The 19,528-nt window shown below is 42.7% G+C and overlaps 1 protein-coding gene and 1 pseudogene across 8 annotated transcripts in view; one reads left to right on the top strand and one right to left on the bottom strand.

Annotated features, from left to right (window-relative positions):
• Window positions 1–7,808: 7,808 nt before the first annotated feature.
• Window positions 7,809–19,528, bottom strand: part of PAAF1 (proteasomal ATPase associated factor 1) — a 41,017-nt gene continuing 29,297 nt past the window's right edge. For 7 of the 8 annotated variants that reach the window (XM_025848376.2, XM_073879682.1, XM_025848377.2 and 4 more), the window contains 5 exons: window positions 17,978–18,069; window positions 16,491–16,606; window positions 14,357–14,439; window positions 11,654–11,736; window positions 7,809–8,238 (listed from right to left, as the gene is read on the bottom strand). In XM_025848376.2, coding sequence (XP_025704161.1) covers window positions 8,161–8,238; window positions 11,654–11,736; window positions 14,357–14,439; window positions 16,491–16,606; window positions 17,978–18,069 — 452 coding nt within the window. In that variant the 3' untranslated portion in view covers window positions 7,809–8,160. Of the gene's footprint in view, window positions 8,239–11,653; window positions 11,737–14,356; window positions 14,440–16,307; window positions 16,364–16,490; window positions 16,607–17,977; window positions 18,070–19,528 lie in introns of all 8 variants that reach the window. The other variant, XR_003203804.2, reaches the window with a different exon arrangement.
• On the top strand, window positions 8,512–9,491 carry LOC112806227 (tetraspanin-3 pseudogene; annotated as a pseudogene).

The following is a 19,528-nucleotide window of genomic DNA, read 5'->3' as shown; positions in this document are numbered from 1 at the left end:
CACCTCCCCTTTGGTAACCATCAGTTTGTTCTCTATAGTTGTTATTTCCTCCAGATACCTCATTTATAATGGAAGTACACACTTTATTCAGATTTCCTAGTTTTTAACTAATGTCTTTTTTTCTGTTCCAAGATCCCAAACAGGATACCACATTACATTTAGTTGTCATGTTTCCTTAGGCTTCTCCTGGCTAAAACTGTTTGTCAAACTTTTCTTGTTTTTTGATGACTCTGATAGTTTAAGGAGGACTGGTCACATATTCTGTACAGTCTCTCAGTGGGATTTGTTTGATGTTTTTCTTATGATTAGACTGAGGTTAGGGGCTTCTGGAAGGAAGACCACAGAGGTGAAATGCCATTCTCATTCCATCCTATCAACATGGCATCCTGGTGATGTTGACCTTCACCTGCTAAGGTAGGTGTTTGTCAGGTTTCTCTCCACTGTAAAGTTACTTTTGTTTCCTCCTTTCTGGATTGTACTCCTTGGAAGAAAATTATTTCATGGCCCACCCTTAAAGATTGGGGAATTCTGCTCTACCTCCTTGAGGGCAGAAGAGCCCTGTTTTCCACATCCCACATCCAATCAGTCACTAAGCTTGGTCCATTTTACCTCTTAGGCACCTCTCAAGCCTCTTCCTCCTCAGAGCCATGGTCTTGCTTTGGCTTTCACCTTTCAGCAAAGCCACTCCAACTTCTCACTATCCTGCCCACCTTGCCTCTACCCTGCCAAGACCATACTCCACATTGCCCAAAGTTAATCCAAACTGCTGACCCTGGCACACAGGCATTTGGTGATCTGCTCCCGCCCTACCTACCCTAATCTCTCACCCCAGGGCACACCAACCCCCACTTTTCCTTGCTTCTCAGAATGCTTGAGCATGAAAAAGCATGCTTGCAATTGCTCCAACTAACCCTTCTCATTCACCTCCGGGGCTACCTCTCCTCAGACCCTCCAGACTACACACACCACTGACCCTGACTTTGACCAAGCTAACCTTATTTTGTTTTTTTTTTTATTAAGAAGTTTATACGCACAAAAAAGCAGCATTAGAACATTCCTTATTGAAGAAATATTGCCCCTGTGTGCCCCTCTCTACCTGCTTAGTATTCTTTTGTTTTTATTTGTTTCACTACTATGCATCTCCTGTGGTGTACTTCTGTGCTTGTAAATATTTAACCAGCTCACCAGAAGGAAAAAAACAGTCCTTATGTGTAGCACTTGCCAATTTCTCTCAAGCTGTTACAGCCAGCTCCAACACACTACTGCATGTATTCTGAACATATTTATGTTTTCATGGTTTTGAACTTTATATAAATGGAATCAGTTATGCAAATGGCATGTATTTGTGTGTGTCTTATTTGCACAGAGGCTGTATAGCATTCTCTGTTGATGCTGAACATTTGGGTATGTGCATCAACTTTGCAAGGTAATGTGAGTTTTCTGATGTGGTTATTCTAAATTACGATGGCAAAACAGCAGTGTCTGAGAGGTCCCTTTTGCTTTACATCCTCACCAATTCTTGATGTCAAGTTTTTAATTTTCTTTTAAAGTACATGTATACATATATACAAATACACATATACGTGTGTGTGTGTACATATTTTAAGTAGGCTCCATGCCCAACATGGAGCTTGACCTCACAACCCTGAGATTAAGAATTGCATGCTTTACCCACTGAACCAGCCAGGCACCACTGATGTCAATTTTTTTTATAACTTTTTTTTTTTGAGATTTATTTATTCCTAAGAGACAGAGAGAGAGAGAGGGGCAGAGGGAGAAGCAGGCTCCCTACTGAGCAGGGAGCCTGATGCGGGACTCGATCCCAGGACCCTGGGATCATGACCTGAGCCGAAGGCAGATGCTTAACCAACCGAGTCACCCAGGCGCCCTGATGTCAAATTTTTAAATGTTTGCCGATATAGATATGAAACAGCATCTCACTGCAGACTTTGATTTGTATTTTTTTTGTTGAGCGTCTTTTCATGTTTATTGTCCATTTGTTTTTCATTTTGAAATGCCTATGTATGTCTTTTCCCATTTTTCTTTTTTTTTTTTTAAAGATTTTACTTATTTGTCAGAGAGAGAGAGAGAGAGCGCAAGCACAAGGAGGGGGAGCAGCAGGAATAGAGAGAAGCAGGTTCCCCGCGGAGCAGGGAGCCCGACGCGGGACTCGATCCCAGGACCCTGGGATCATGACCTGAGCCGAAGGCAGACGCTTAACCGACTGAGCCACTTAGGCGCCCCTCTTTTGACCATTTTTCTACTGGGCTGTGGTGTGTGTGTGTGTGTGTGTGTGTGTGTGTGTGTGTGTGTGTTTGTGTGAGAGAGAGAGAGAGGAGAAAGAGAGAGAGAGAGAGACTCTTCATGTTTTATATTTCTTTGTTGAAAATATGTAAAATACAAACCCCTTTCACTTTGGAGCTTGTGTTTTTACCCTTTTTTAATGGGGTAGAACTTACCAATCTTTGCCTTTTTGATTATACTTTTTGTGTCTAGTTTAAGAAATATTCTCTGTAGAGGGTCATAAAGATCTTCACCTATATTTTCTTCTGAGAGTCCATTTCACTCTTAAACCTTTAATCCACGTAGAACTTTTTTTTTTATATGGTACAAGGTAGCATCATTTTCTTATTTTTGAGATCCTATTGTCCCAGAACCATTTATTTAACAGTCCTTTGTTCCCCTACCAATCTATATTGACTGCTGTGTTACATACAAAGTTTCCATATATGCATGGGTTTATATCTGGACTACTGTTCCACTGGTCTTTCCCTGGGCCAATGCCACACTATAACCCTTCCTTTTCTCCTCCTCCTCCTTCTTCGGGAGCATCTTTTCTAAGTACTACTCCTTTACTCCTCTCAAATGTAAATGTGTTTTTTTTTTAAGATTTTATTTATTTATTTGACAGAGACAGAGCGAGAGCAGTGGAACACAAGCAGGGGGAGTGGGAGAGGGAGAAGCAGGCTTCCCGCGGAGCAGGGAGCCCGATGTGGGACTTATCCCAGGAGCCTGGGATCATGACCTGAGCCGAAGGCAGATGCTTAATGACTGAGCCACCCAGGTGCCCTGTAAACGTGTTCTTAAGAAAGGATCTAGGGGCACCTGGATGGCTCAGTGGGTTAAATGTCTGACTCTTAATTTTGGCTCAGGTTTTGATCTTGGGATCCTGAGATCGAGCCCTGAGTTGGGGTCCACCCTGGACATGGAGCCTGCTTAAGATTCTCTCTCTCGGGGCACCTGGGTGGCTCAGTCAGTTAAGCGGCTGCCTTCAGCTCGGGTCGTGATCCCAGGGTCCTGGGTTCGAGCCCCACATCGGGCTCCCTGCTGAGCAGGGAGCCTGCTTCTCCCCTGCCTGCCGTTCCCCCTGCTTGTGCTTGCTCTCTGTCTCTCTCTCTCTCGTTCTGTGTCAAATAAATTAATAAAAAATATTAAAAAAAAAAGATTCTCTCTCTCTCGGGGCACCTGGGTGGTCCAGTCAGTTAAGCGTCCAACTCTTGGTTTTGGCTCAGATTGTGATCTCAGGTGGTGAGATGGAGTCCTGAGTTGGGCTTGAAACTTGAATTTCTCTCTCCCTCTCCCTCCCCAACCCCCGTCTAAAATAAATAAATACATCTTTAAAAAAATTATCTCTCTCCCCATCTCCCTCTCTCCCCTCTTAAAAAAAAGAGAGAGAGAGAGAAAAGAAAGGATCTAATGTCAGTCAGATGGGGAAAGAAGAGGGCTACGTTTTAAACCTCAACTCTGTGAATGAAAATGCTGGGTCCCTTGATGGCATTTCAGATACTAGTGACTTAGATATTTAAGAACTTTCCTGGGTCCTCTGAAACCACACCATTATAGAGGAAGACCTGCTGTATTTTTTTAAGATTTTATTTATTTATTTGACAGAGAGAGAGATAGCGAGAGCAGGAACACAAGCAGGGGGAGTGGGAGAGGGAGAGCAGGCTTCCCGCCGAGGAGGGAGCCCGATGTGGGACTCGATCTCAGGACCCTGGGATCATGACCTGAGCCGAAGGCAGACGCTTAACGACTGAGCCACCCAGGCACCCCGAGGAAGACCTGCTTTAAAGTAGCTATTTCATATTATTTGAGGCCTACTTTGGGTATATTTGGAGGAGTTAAAACACACTTCTGGAGTTGGGCCAAATGACAGAGAACTCAATTAGAGCTAAGAAGTAAACTGCAGGTTTAGGGTAAGTTGAGTGGCCAGCCAGGAAAACCAGCCCCACCCGGGGCCGATGGAACCCTCTTTGGCTGTCCTGGGCACAGAGAGAAGCCAGCTGACCCTCTGGAGTGGACGGTGATGGACGTGGTTGAGTATTTCACCGAGGCTGGCTTCCCCGAGCAGGCAACAGTTTTTCAAGAGCAGGAAATCAATGACCAGTCTTTACTGCTCATGGAGCGCACTGATATGCTGACTGGCCTGTCCATCCACCTGGGTACTACATCAAGGTGCTGCAGCAAGGCCACTTTGAGGACCCTGATGGCTTTCTAGGCTGAGCACCCAGCCTTCCCCCCTGCCCCAACCCATTCCAGCCCCCATCTACCCAAGACCCCCCGAGTCTAGGAGCTAGAGGGGGACACCCTCAGCCCTCATAACATATTCCAGTGAGGGGCTTTCTTTCCTACTCATCTCTTCCCTGTGTTTCCCCAGCATACACACATTTGGCCCCCAGCACATCCTGTACTCCTTGATACGAGGAGTGTGGGGTGGGACAGGGCCTGCTCATTGCACCCCAGGAGGCCAACCCCTCCAAGTCTAGGACATTTTGGGGGGAAAATGGGGGCTTCCCATCTCCCCTAGATCCTCTTCAGTTCAGCCAGATGTTTCCTATGTTTTGTTCTGCTTGTTCATTTTGGTGGGTGGCCTTTCCTCTCTCCCCCACCACCCATGCCCTAACTGGGTCTGCCCCCGGCCTCCAGCCCCTGGGAGCAGCTGGAGTGGGGTCCCTGTGTCTTCCCTAACCCTCTCCTTTCTTTCTGTTGGTTGTCACTCCAGCTGGCTGTATTGCTTTTTAATATTGTACTGAAGGTTTTTGAAATAAAGTTTAAAAAAAAAGTTGAGTGGTCAGAAAGCAACCATTATCTTGAGGCTGCTGTGCCCCCATTTGTGTGACCGAAGGAAGTTTACTTAATGGCCCCAAGTCCGTTTCCTTGAACAAATGGGATTATTAACATAAACCCCACCACAGGGCAGGTGTGAAAATATTAAACACAATTATACAAAAGCATGTATATCACATAGAAAATGCTTCCTTAGCATTGAGGCAGTAGAGTCAGAGCCCAAGTTCCAAATCCTGTCTGTTACCTACTAGTTTTATGACCTTAAAAAATGATTTCTTAGCCACAGTTGCCTATTTGTTAAGAGAAAATATGGCATTATTTTCTATTTTTTGCATTTCTGAGCTTTCTTGTGGGTTTTAATTTGCATTTACCTCAGATAGAGTCTCCTTGTTCCTGGGTTCACCAGAGCTATCTAGACAAATGACTGATTCCAGGACTGAGATGGGAAAGTATAAGATGAAACGTGAATATCTTGTGGTATCAGAAAATATGGAAGCACTAAAAGAATGCTATTAACATGTCAAAAGGACATAAGATCCGGATGCCTGGGTGATTCAGTCGGTTAAGGGTCTGCCTTGGGCTCAGGTCATGATCCCAGGGTCCTGGGGTAGAGTCCCACGTCAGGCTCCCTATTCAGCAGAGTCGGCTTCTCCCTCTCCCTCTGCCCCTTGCCCTGCTAATGCTCTCTCTCGCTGTCTCTCTCAAATAAAGAAAATCTTAAAAAAGAAAAATTAAGAATAAAAATATAAAATATATCCACAAAGAGACGTGTTCAAGAAAAAGAAATCTTTACTCTGCAAGGCTATTGTGAGGACTGTGCCTGGCCCGGAGCATATGCTCACTGGCGGATGCCACTGCCAGTTTCCAGATCTGAGAAATAGATGCCCTTCTCACAAGAAGTCACCAGGGGGCATCTGAAAGCCAAGAAACAAAGTCCAGCTTGCCTGAGCCTGTACTGCTGCGATGGGGGTTGTCTACCTTTCCCTACCCAGAATGCACTCCTCCACCCAAAAGGGAAAAAAAAGCTTTGTCTGCTAACACTGGGGAGAATCCATCCACAGCAGACCAGGCTGTGGGCCACCTGAGAGCTAGCCTGTGTCCTTCTGTTTGGATCTGGATTTCAGGGCAGCTGTCAAGGGTCACTGCATCCATTATAACCAGGCCTATCAACTCTGGAGACCTGGGAAAAGGGGCTTATGGATGTGATGGCAGTGAAGAGCAAGTCCTGGAAGAGGAACTCACAGACATACCTGCTGTGTGAACTCAGCCATCTCCTCCTTCATCCTGTCTTCTTCATCTGACTTCTTAGAGGTTCTCTCCAGACCTCCTCGGATCCAGTGTTTCCGAGGTCTGCAATATGTCCCTTTGGGTCTACCTGACCTTATCACAAATCACTCCTTAAATGGAACTGGTCTAGTCCCAGAGGTCTCAGGACCATGTGGCGTAGTGGAAGGCACAGGTCTTCGAGACAGACTAAGCAAGGTCCAAATCAAGGGTCTGGTACTTAATTTCTCGAACCTCAGTTTCCTTATCTATAAAACAAAATAATTCCATTTCCTTTTTAAGAGTGTTGTTGGGATTAAATATATAAATATAGTCCCTAGTATAGCATAGATGCCCAGTAATATTCAATGACTAACAGTATTTTATTTTCTCAATTTAGGCATATACAACAGGTAGAAAAAAATGGATTTAAAATTAAGATAAACTGTGTTAAAGTTTCTGTTCCCTATGACCCTTGGCCAATCAATTCATCTGAGTCTCACTATCTGCATGTCATAGTGAGGTTATAAACATTACGTGAGAATATACCTTTAAGACTGCTGCGAATCATACTGTTACACCAGCCAGAAATTGACTTCTTCCCTTAAATAAATCCAGACTTTAGCCTACATTGCTCAGCTCGTTGTATCCTCCAAGAAACCCTTTCTCTAGTGATCTCTAAAATATAAAACTCTGGAAAGTGTTAAAAAGAATGATGAAGGTCTAAATGTACTGAGAAAGAACTCAGAGATTCTAAGTGAAAATAAAACACGGAGTACATGCATTATGACTCCAGTTTTATATCTAGGGGAAAAAAGAGGTGACCATGTTATATCCTTGCTTAAAACTCTTCCGTGGGTTTCTTGCCAACCAAATGAAATTCAGGCTCCTTACCTGGTACTCAAGCCCCTTCACTATTTGGGCCCTGCCAACCTCTCCAGTCTCATCTTCTACCGACCAGCCTCACCATCCTATGAGCACTGGGTTCCTGCTATGACTTAAAATGCCCTTTACTATCTCTTCCTCTAGGTCTCAAACTGTAGCATGCATCAGAATCACCTGGCCAGCTCTACCCAGAGAATTTCTGATTTCGGGCTGAGGTGGGGCCTAGGAATTTCTATTTCTAACAAGTTCCCAGGTGATACTGATACGGCTGTTAAGGGACCACACTCGGATGGCCACTGCTGTTACAATGATAGGATTCAACTTTATCACCTGTACATGGACCAGTCAACCATACCACTTTGCCTAGGACTGAAAGTCCCATGTAGCAGAAAACCCCTCAGTCCAAGGAAAACTGAGACAGCTGGCTTCTCTACCTGTATAAGAATCTTTCCCAGATTGCTGCTTAAGGGATAGTTTCTGCTAACAAGTAGTCTTTCTCTATGGCCAGGCCAACAGGAAATGCCTGAGAAAGGAGTTCCATCAACTTGAATGGCTTTTTGCTGGAGTAAGATTATTTAACAAAGTTTTTCAAATTCAAACTCCAAATACATTCTCTTTATTTCCTTCAAAGAACAAGCTTTAGTCCTCTGATCCTTGTAAACACTTAACACAATGGTATGAGATCAAACTGTAAGCATCCATACCCTTGCCCTGTGCTGTTGGGGTGAGTGTATATAGGGAGCATGTGTGAGCTTCTTCTTCAGTTCACAGGTCTTGTCATGGAATGATACTTCCACATGGGCCAATGCAGCTGATTTTCTGTGACTTCCAAAGGGTGCCCTAAAGAATAAGGGGACACGGTCCTTGAGAAGGACTGATGATTATTTTGCTCTTTGTCGATTAGGGCCAATTTTTTTCTTTAACTGGGAATCCTTTTCCAAGGAGTCAGAGATCAGAGAGCTGATAGCGTCGCACAAGACCATCTCGACAGCATGTGTAGATCTGCTTCTCCCACGTGGCTACCTGGAACACAAGAGTTCACAGCTCAAAGGAAGCCTGGGAGTCTTCCATTCCAAAAAGATAGAGCCTTGTCATTGATCCCCATTAACACAAGTGAGTCTAAGAAGCTCTGCTGACTCCAAAGACAAGAGAAGAATTAGATCCATGATAGGTACAGCCGGCTAGGATCCACGGCACTTATGAGTCCAGAACAGAGAAACTAATTAGCCAAGTTGACAGCAGGCCCATTAGTGTGGTGCATAGCTGAGGGCAGAGGGTCTGGACCTGGGAAAGGAGATGATCCACAGATGGGCTGGCGTATCCCTGAACCTTGTAAAATTATATTCAAAGAAGTTCTCAGTATGTGCCTGTCTGAGGAGGATTTTGTCGACTTCTCAGAGAAGTCTGAGGCCGCAGCTGCGTGGAGGAGCGAGGCACGTGCTGGGGCTGCGGTGGGTGGCAACGAGACTACGCAGCTCCCAGTGGGGAGGCTCCACTGCCACTGCCACCTTGCTTGGTGAGCACATGGTGTCAGTAGGCTGCCAGTACCATGGCTGGCCCAGCGTGGCATCACCCCCTCCCAAGACTCCTGGAGTTTCTGAATCTCCTCTCCGGGATGGCGGGGGGTGGCAGGGGAGCTGGCATGCTGGCATTTTAGGCTGTGTGGGAGCCCACGTCTTCACTTATGCTGACTACGACCACTTCTTTGAAGATGTGCACCCTCTCGTCCCTGCCAAAATGATCACCGCTGTGGAGCCCCGCTTTCCACTTTTGGGCTGATTGGCTACTGTGCCCCAATCTGGGAAAGCTGCTGTAGACTTGCCATGTTTGTCATCATCCTACTCTTGGTTTTTGTTACAGAAGCTGTTACAGTGGTTTTGGGATATATTTACAGAGCAAAGGTGGAAAAATGAGGTTGATCAGAGCATTCAGAAAGTGTGTAAGACCTACAGTGGAACCAACACTACAATGGAACCAACTAGTCAGACTGGAATAATAGGAACTGGTTCAAAGAAACCAAAAACCACAGTGTCCCTCTTAGCTGCAGCAGACAGCCAGCCAGCAGCTATCACGGCAGGCTGGCCCACTCCTCTGACCTCCATACGGAGGGATGTGAAGCTCTAGGGGTGAAGAAGCGATCAAAAGTCACGGTGCATGTTATCTGGGCAGTGCTGGAAGGTGCAGCTCTTCAGCTGCTAGACATGCTGCGTGCATGCAGCACAGTATGCAGGAGTAGAGGTCCTGCTTCTGAGCTCCTCGCCACCGGTGGAACCTAGGCATGGGAGAAAATGCAACTCGGAGCTTTTTAGTCTTGTTCTGATTTGGAAGGTGAATCAAGCAGGTTTACTTTTAGTAGTTAAACCACACATTACACAGGTGTTGGACAGAGAAGCTTGGCTCTTCATGTACCCACCTATGATTTTCTTTTCCCTTCTCCTCTCTGACTCTCACGTCTCTAAGTTTTTAGGTACGAAAGTGAATGTTCTCGTTTCAGAACCATCTGTGAGTTGTGTAGTGTGGGAGAATGACAGGAGGACCTGGGCCTGCTTCTGTTACCTCCCTGCAGTAATAGGACTGCTGCCAAAGTATCACTGGGTCTTTTCAGTCTTCACAACGGAGAACTCTTGGCCAAGGGATTTTGGGGAGAGAAGGGGGAAGCCAGCTAAGGTTAAAGTTAATACCAGATGGCGTCCCTCATCAGTGTCCTTTTAAAAAACATATATTGTAGTTCAATAACATAGCACTGTACAAAATGACCAAAATAGTTCATCTTCAAAATCAGACTGATTTTTGAAAAGTAGAGGTTTTTAATCAAAACTGGCTTTATAGGGGCACCTGGGTGGCTCAGTTGTAAAGCATCTGCCTTCGGCTCAGGTCACGATCCCAGGGTCCTGGGATCAAGCCCCGCATCGGGTTCCCTGCTCGCCGGGAAGCCTGCTTCTCCCTCTCCCACTCTCCCTGCTTGTGTTCCCGCTCTGTCAAAAAAAAAAAAAAAAAAAATCTTTTTATAAAAAGTAGCACATATGTTATGTCCCTATAGAGCCAGTTTTTTCTTTTTTAAGATTTTATTTATTTATTTGACAGAGAAAGACACACAGAGAGAGCGAGCACAAGCAGGGGGAGTGGGAGAGGGAGAAGCAGTCTTCTCGCTGAGCAGGGAGCCCAATGCGGGGCTCGATCCCAGGACCCTGGGATCATGACCTGAGCCGAAGGCAGACGCTTAACGACTGAGCCACCCAGGCACCCCACATATGTGCTATTTTTTAAAAACAATATGCGTGTGTGGGTATGTTGTTGTATGATTGAGCCCACTCATCATAAATCTAAACTCATTAGGATTAATGTACTCATGCAGACTAACAAAATAGTATGTAGATGAGAACTCAGTTCTAAATAGAAAAACCTAATTCAGTGAAGTCTGTATCATCCCTCAAACAAAAAAAGAAAAGAAAAAGCCTGGGACTCAAAGGTTAAGAACCACTAATTTAGTGGAAGAAGCATGAATTCTGGAGGTAGCTTCATCTCAGGTTTGCTAATGTGTACCTAGGTGACGTAGGGCAACTTTCTCAACCACTCTGGACTCCAGTTTCCTCACTTATAAAATGAAAATGGTATGTTAATTCACAATATAGAACACTACACAGGAATTTTTAAAAATGAAGATCTATATGCATTTATCTGAAAAGAGCTCTAAGATGTTAATAAAAAAGTCATAGAACAATACAATACATATAGAATGATTTCAGTTATGCACAAACTAAAGATAAAACTATAGTTACCTAAATACATAAACACAAAGATGTAAGTGCAAATTCTGCAAAAACAGTCTTGAAAAATACATGTTGAACTGTTAATGCTAGTTACTTCTAGAAAGAAGAATGGACCTAAAAAGGTCTTAAAGGGGACCTTAAAGTCTGTATGATTTTGTATTGTTTGAATTTTTATAGGTATGTATTAACTGTATAACTTTTACATTATAAAAACAATATAAATAATAATACCTATACCTCAAGAACAGTAACAACAATGAAATAAGATGATACATGTAAAACATCCAGCACGATGTCTAGTCAATAAATATTACTTCCCCTTTTGTTTTTCTCTTTCTAATCAAATGAGATAACCAGTCTTGAACTTTAAATAATAATAATGACAGCTAATCTTTGTAGAAGACTTAAAATTTACAACTATTTTTCACATACATTATCTCCCTAATACTTTCATTTTACAGAATAACTGACAGACTAAGGAGGTAAAATGATTTTTCAAGTTTCTAGAGCTAAAAAGTGGTGAAATCACTGACTCAAAATTCTCACTTCCTTTTATCACATCCATAAGTATTTTACCATCCAGAATGCCCACAAAGTAGCTGGATTCAGTCCCCTCAAAAGTCCTAGATCTCAGGTGAGAATCACCCAGGTGCCTCTCAGGCCTGTACCTTGAACACAGGGTCACAGTCGGCCCCAGTGAGCTCAATGACATAGTCTAGGTCTTGCTGGACAATGAAACAGCTTCCATCACCTAAAAGTCAAAAAGAAAAATTTAGATAACTAAAGAAAAAGCTGCACGCAAAGAGGCTTAAAAAAAAAAAATCAGTATTTTAGTTTATTTCTGTACATCACAAGCCTAAAGAAGATCATCCTAAGACCCAAAATGGCAAACAGGTCTCATTATGTGGGTCAGATATGAGGATCTACAGTGGCTGCCTAGAATGCTGGGTTAGAGGATTTGAAGTATAAGTACAAGCTCAGTGGGAAGAAGGGCTGTCTTTGATTAGCAATACCTGACAAGGGCACGGAGCAAGCAACTGCAGGCTTATACATCTGATTGCAAACTTACCCTGGACAATGATTTTTAACAGGGAATTTTATATATAAATATTTTAATGTGCTCCCAAATTACTCTTCAATCTATAAACTTGACCAGATACATGAGGCAAAGGAGCAAAGTTGTTACACCAAGAAAATAGAAGTATATTTATTTTTTTTTAAAGATTTTATTTATTTATTTGAGAGAGAGAGAGACAGAGAGAGAGGGAACACAAGCAGGGGGAGTGGGAGAGGGAGAAGCAGGCTTCCTGCGGAGCAGGGAGCCCGATGTGGGGCTCGATCCCAGGACCCTGGGATCACAACCTGAGCCAAAGGCAGACGCTTAACGACTGAGCCACCTGGGCGCCCCAAAAGTATATTTATTTTTAAACTTAGTTTTCTTAAAAGACCATGTACAGATGAGACTAGGGATGATCTGTAAACTGCTGAATAAGGTAATTTTTTTTGTTATTGTTTTACTTAATATAAAAATAGTACATGCTAATTGAAGAAAACTTTAAAAACAAAGAAACAGAAGTAAAAAAAAAAATCACTCAATCTACCACTCAAAGATAACTACTGTTAACATTTTTATATATTTTTCCAATCCTTTTTGTACAGATTTTTATTTTACATGGTTGAGAGCATACTGCATAAAAGAATATCTTTATGCATAAAGTTTTTCTGTATCAACATTGTGACTCTGTAAAGAATCCAGGAAAAAAATTTTTTAATTAACTTTTCCAAGCTTTTTAAAATTTGAAAAACTGCTGTCAAAAACAACTGTTTATTTATTTATTTATTATCTTTAAAGATTTTACTTATTTATTTGAGAAAGAGAGAATGAGAGACAGAGAGCACGAGAGGGAAGAGGGTCAGGGGGAGAAGCAGACTCTCCGCTGAGCAGGGAGCCCGATGTGGGACTCGATCCCGGCACTCCGGGATCATGACCTGAGCTGAAGGCAGCCGTTTAACCAACTGAGCCACCCAGGCACCCAAAAACAACTGTTAATTAATTTTATCTGTTAATCTGTACCCCAACCAGCAGCATACAGGAAGACCTTATCCTTTCTTGTATTATTATTAAAAATCATTTTTTAATTTAAATTGTACTTTATTAAGTAATCGGTACACTCATCATGGGGCTCAAACTCACAACCCAAGATCAAGTGTTGCACATTCTACCAACTGAGCCAGCCAGGCACCCCAAAAATCATCTTTTAAATAAAAGAATTATTATTTTTTAGAAATACTTATATAAATATTGACAGGTGAAATAATACAATGTCTGTGATATGTTTCAAAATATTACAACGGTTGGGGATTATAAGGGAATGTGTAAAACAAGATGAAACAGGATTAGCTATAAATTGGTAATAGTTGAAGCCAGATGATGGGTATATCAGGTTCGTCATGCTATTCTCTCTACCTTTGTATCTCTTTGACAATTTCCATAATAAATTTTCAAAATTGTTTAATCTGGTAATTTCAATCTCCTCTCTAGTGAAAGAGTTCCAAAGGACCTCAAAGATCATCTATATCCAACTTCTAAACTAGTACTAAATTCCCTTCACAACACCTTGCAGAGCAGCCAACCAGTCAGTCTATGCTTCTCCATCCTGAGTTAGTAGTGCTCTCTAAAATGCCAGCTCTCTCTTACTTACTTTCAACTGAAATGTAGCTCCTGGTAACTTTCTTTTATTGGTCTTAGTTTCATCCTCTGAAAACAGTTATATTACAATGAATAAGGCACAGTCACTACTTTCAAGGAGTCTGGACTGGAGGGAGATACAAACAATCACAGTGTAGAGTGATAAACACTATATGATAAATACAATATGCCAAAGAATCATGGAGGACCATGCCCCTAGCCTCGCCACAGATCATGCATTTAAACCTATGTTTATTTATTTTTAGAGAGAGGGCATGAATGGGGGAGTAGGGGTGAGATGTGGGGATAGGGGCAGAGGGAGAATCTTTTTTTTTTTTTTTAAGGCGGGGAGGGAGAGAGGGAGAGGGAATCTCAAGCAGGCTCCACGCCCAGCATGGAGTCCAACACGGGGCTCATTCTCACAACCCCAAGATCATGACCTGAGCCGAAATCAAGAGTCACACACTCAACTGAGCCACCCAGGCGTCCCACAAGACAGAATCTTAAGTAGGCTCCACACAGCATGGAGCCTGACGCGAGGCTCAATCTCATGACCCTGAGATCACAACCTGAGTGAAATCAAGAGTCAGATGCTTAACAGACTGAACCACCCAGGCACCCCTAACTCTATGTTTAAATGAACTACAGGAAGCCATTGTTGTCAAGGGGCCTCTGGACCCACCTTGGCTAGCAATGAATCCATCTCTGAAACTCAGGAGGGATAGAACTGGTGCTCCTGATCTGTGGATGACTTGTACTGGAGCCCTGGAATTCAAAGAAAAAGGGGCAATTGTCCTTTTTTTCTTCAAGCAACACTTGACTATATTCAACATATAGTACTAACCACACAAAAGCAAACAGGACAAATGTGGACAGAGATTAAACATTCATATAGTTTCTTTCCTGGCAAGATCCTTAAATAGTAGATCCAGGAAATCGCTCAAAACCACCTTGGAGTGAAGTGAATATAAACATGTCTCTAATTAAACAGGTCATTGAGCTGAATGAACTAAGTCAATTGTTTTGCTTACAGACAGAATTAAGACAGTTGTGAGAGTAAAAAAAAGACAGTTGTGAGAGTTAAAAAAAGACAGTTGTGAGATATTACAAATGTCAGGACTCTTTGAAATGAAAGAGAAAGGTGAGTGAGAATCAATTTAATATATATGTAAAGCTGATTTTCTTTCTTTTTTTTTAATCTTAAGTAGGCTCTATACCCAATGTGGGGCTCAAACTCATGACCCCAAGATCAAGAGTTGTACACTCCACCAACTGAGCCAGCCAGGTGCCCCTGTAAGGCTGATTTTCTTCTTCTTCTTCTTTTTTTCTTTAATATTTTATTTATTTCTTTGAGAGAGAGAGAGCATGAGCAGGGGGAGCGAAAGAGGGAGAAGCAGACTCCCCATTGAGTAGGGAGCCCAACATGGGGCTCGATCCCAGGACCCCAGGATCATGACCTGAGCCGAAGGCAGATGCTTAACTGATTGAGCCACCCAGGCGACCCGGCTGATTTTCTAACAGCGATCAGAGATTCCCTGAATCTCCACAGAATCAAAGAACAAAAGTAAAGTAATTTAAATTATGGAAGAAATGCTAATAAGCTAGTCACCCTTCACTGGAATTTTTTTTTTTAAAGATTTTATTTATGTGACAGAGAGAGACAGCAAAAGAGGGAACACAAGCAGGGGGAGTGGGAGAGGGAGAAGCGGGCTCCCAGGACTTGATCCCAGGACCCTGGGATCATGACCTGAGCCGAAGGCAGACGCTTAACAACAGAGCCATCCAGGCACCCCCTCACTGGAATTTCTTTACTGCTCTTGGAATAAAGTCCAAACTCCTTCGGATATTACCCACGTTCCTTTCCTGTCTGGCATCACTTCTCACTGCTACCCTGTCTGCAGGATATGTATTTGTCATATTGAACTACACAAGGATCCCTGAAAGTGCCATACTTCCACACGTTTTCACGCTTCTCTATACGCTCTTCTACCTAGGGCAGACACCTCTCTTCATTTGGTAACTTCCTACTGGACAAGATCCAATTAAAGCTTCATTTCCTTGGAGAAGCAGTCCCACCTTCTTTCTTTTTCTCAGTGCTTTCTCAAATTCCTGTGTAGAGCCCTGTCAGCCCACCAATCACACTGTATCACCAACATCTTTTACTTGCCCATCTTTACTGTTAGACTCCAAGTGCCTCAAAGGCAGAATCTGTATCTTTTATTTCTGCTTTTTAGTGCCCTACACAATGTCTGGTGCCCACAAAAGCCATTCAATAAATGTCAAGTGAACAAAAGAAAGGAAATGGAAGGAGGAAGGGACAGAATTGGAGAAATAGTTAAATCCTGGGATGGAGAGGTTGTGTGATTCTCTCTGGGTATCTTTAAGACCAGAATAAAGCCTGTTTCAGACAGGTTATGATCAAAGCCAAACAAAGAAACACAGCTGGCTTACTTGAACTAAAAATGATCAATCTTAGGCCAACCCAGATTTAATACCACTGAGAAAATTACTGAGCTCCTTAAAATTAAAAGTTCTATACAATCAGTTTAAGTGAAATATTAGTTCATTATTTAAGCTTAGATTCCAAAGTCATCACTACAATAGGACAATCATGACAGCATGAATCAAATTACCTTTTAATACGATTCCAGGAATAATAAGAACAATCAGACAACTCACACCGGAAAACCTTTATAAATGGAAAAATATACCCTTGATTCAACAGTCATCTACATGCCATGCTAAATCACTGTTAAAGCTAATAAAAATTTCCACTCTGTAGAAGACCTGCATCATGTAAATGAATGGTGACTCACCTTGGACTCCTCACGTCCAGCTGATAAATGTTTCCATCCTGTGTCCCAGCCAACAGTAAGAAGCCAGAGAGAAAAGTGCAGCAGTTGAAGGCATCTGAGCCAACAAAGAGGAACACCTGGAAACAAGCAGGAGCCAAAACTGCTGCTTAAAGATTAATTTGTTTTCAGAAATAAACAGGCACCAAAAAAGAGAAAACTTTCCTATTTTTAGAGACATTTTCTTTCTTCTCCCTTTAAGCACTCTGCATCTAAACAAAGTACTCAGCAACGACTGAAAAGGAAGCCCTTCTAGGAATTTGGGGACCTGAGGTTCCCCAAGGACTTCGGCAGTGTATGTACGACCACTCCCAGAAGAGGCGGCAGTTTTCAGACTACTGCCCTTAACACATTGACTCACAGGACCCTCAGTACCCAACATCTTTCTCCTCCCACTTCTCATTACAACCCTCCATTTGAGAAACACTTGCAATTCACACATTTAAATTTTGTTTCATGTCACTGCTGACAACCTTTTGAAGGGAGACTCTATGTAGGAAAATAAACAAGCTTAAATAAAGTGGCAATTTGAAGAATTAGAATTCTCCCCACTTGCCTGAAAAAAAGGAATTATCAGATTTTTATTTCTCTGTACTGTTAGCTCAATCTGATCATTTCTCCCTCAAATGTTCTAAAAAGGAAAGAAAAAAACCAAACCTGGCACAACAAAAACCTGTGATTTCCCTTCAGAAGGAAAAGCAGTGCAGAGGTGATACAATCAGAAAAAGTGATGTTCCTGGAATGTCATTTCTGAAAATGGAAACATCACTAGAATATGAAGTAACAAGGAGAAATGAAAATACAAAACCTGTGGCCAACCCAAATCATTAAAGTTGTCTGGGTGAGGTTGACAGGAGCTGGAAAGAAATTTTAAAAATCAAATCCCAGGGAACTCCGGGCTTAATGAAGAGTACAGTGTGCCCAGCAAAACCTCAGAGGCAGAAGGAAGAAAATTCAACTAATTTTTCCATTAAAGACATTCTGGTCACTAACTGATCAAGAGCCCTGAATGCATGAGTCCTTGACTCAGAATTTCTTCACGTTACCTTGGATATGGAAGGGAATCTACACAACCTCATTTTATACATAGCACACTAAGGCCCAGAGAGAAAGTGACTTAAAGGTCACAAAGAAGTAGAGCGTTTAATTCTCATCATATAACCCTACAAGGTGAGTACTACTATGCCCAGTTTAGTGATGAGGAAACTGAGGCTCAGAATGGTTAAGTAACCTATTAAATATCACAGCCATTGTGGAAGAGCTAGGACGTGAATGTCGTCCTTACTCCAAATTCCATGCTCTTAATCATTACACTCTATTACCCCTTACTCCTGCAGCTTTCTCAAAAGGTGAACACAGGGAGCAAGCAGAAATGTTTCCAAAACCGCTTTCCAAAAATCAGAGTGATCCAGGATGCCCCAGAGTTCAAAAGTCTTAGAGGAACCACTTGCCGGCTGCCTGCTCTGCAGTCCCAAGCACTGAAGTTTCTTATCCTCCCGTGCCAATAGCAGCATTTTCGACTCTGTTCCAACTTCCCGTTCACCTGCAGGACAGATAAACAATGGGTTAGGCTGATCAGCTGGCAGTGCCAGAAAGCATAGTTCCTGACAGCTGTTTACTGAATTCTTGTTAGTGATTAACTTACTAACTTAAAAAAAAACTTTTATTATGTTCTATATCCTGTTTGTATTGTTTATGTGACTGTACACATTTGTCAAAACTCACAGAACTGATAATTTAAAAGGGTGACTTTAGGGCACCTGGCTGGCCCAGTTGGTAGTGCATGCAACTCTTGATCTCAGGGCTATAAGTTCAAGCTCCATGTTAGGGATAACAGATTACTTAATAAAATAAGTTATTATTATTTTTTTAGATTTTATTTACTTATTTGAGAGAAAGAGTACACATGGGGAGGGGCAGAGGGAGAGGGAGACAGAATCTGAAGCAGACTCCACACTGAGCACAGAGCCCAACACAGGGCTTGATCCCACAACCGCAAGATCATGACCTGAGCAGAAACCAAGAGTCAGATGGTCAACTGACTGAGCCACCCAGGTGCCTCTAAATAAGTTAATTAAAAACAAATAATAAAATAAAATAAAAAGGGTAACTTTTACTACATTAAGTCCTTTGCAATGTGACATGATACCGTATTAGGAGCAGGGGTACAATGTTGAACAAAACAGTCTCTGACCTCAAGGCTCTTACAGTCTGGAGTAAATGAAATTTATTCATTCACTAAACAAATCTTTAATGAGGGTCTACTATGTATCAGACACTATTCTATGTGCTAAGGAAATAGTAACATACAGACAGGGTCCTTACTCTCAAGAATTCTAGTGGAAATAGGAAATAGTGGAATAGGTAAATAAACAAACAGGATATTTTCAGACAGTGATGAATTCCACAAAGGAAATAAAACAGGAAAATCTAATCAATAGTGAGTAGATGGTGGAAGGCTGAGTGAGGAAAAGTAATTTTAAATTTAAACTTTAACTGTAAAAAAACTCCATGAAGGGGTACCTGGGTGGCACAGTCAGTTAAGCATCCAACTCTTCGTTTTGGCTTAGGTCGTGATCTCAGGGTCATGAGATCGAGCCCCACGTCAGCTCTGCACTCAGCGTGGAGTCTGCTTAAGACTCTCTCTCCCTCTGCCCCCACCAAAAATAAATCTTTTAAAAAACCCCATGGAGCAGGCGCCTGGGTGGCTCAGATGGTTAAGCGTCTGCCTTCGGCTCAGGTCATGATCCTGGAGTCCTGGGATCGAGTTACGCGTCAGGCTCCCTGCTCCTTGGGAGCCTGCTTCTCCCTCTGCCTCTCTCTCTCTCTCTCTGTGTCTTTCATGAATAAATAAATAAAATCTTTAAAAAAAAAAAAAAAACCATGGAGGGGCGCCTGGGTGGCTCAGTCATTAAGTGTCTGCCTTCGGCTCAGGTCATGATCCCAGGGTCCTGGGATGAAGTCCCACATTGGGCTCCCTGCTCGGCGGGAAGCCTGCTTCT

The sequence above is a fragment of the Callorhinus ursinus genome, unplaced genomic scaffold (assembly GCF_003265705.2).
Source record: "Callorhinus ursinus isolate GAN/ISIS: 27379988/994484 unplaced genomic scaffold, GSC_fseal_2.0 scaffold35, whole genome shotgun sequence".
NCBI lineage: Eukaryota > Metazoa > Chordata > Mammalia > Carnivora > Otariidae > Callorhinus > Callorhinus ursinus.
The sequence above is the reverse complement of the archived record's forward strand: the minus strand, read 5'-3'. Positions and strand labels throughout refer to the sequence as shown.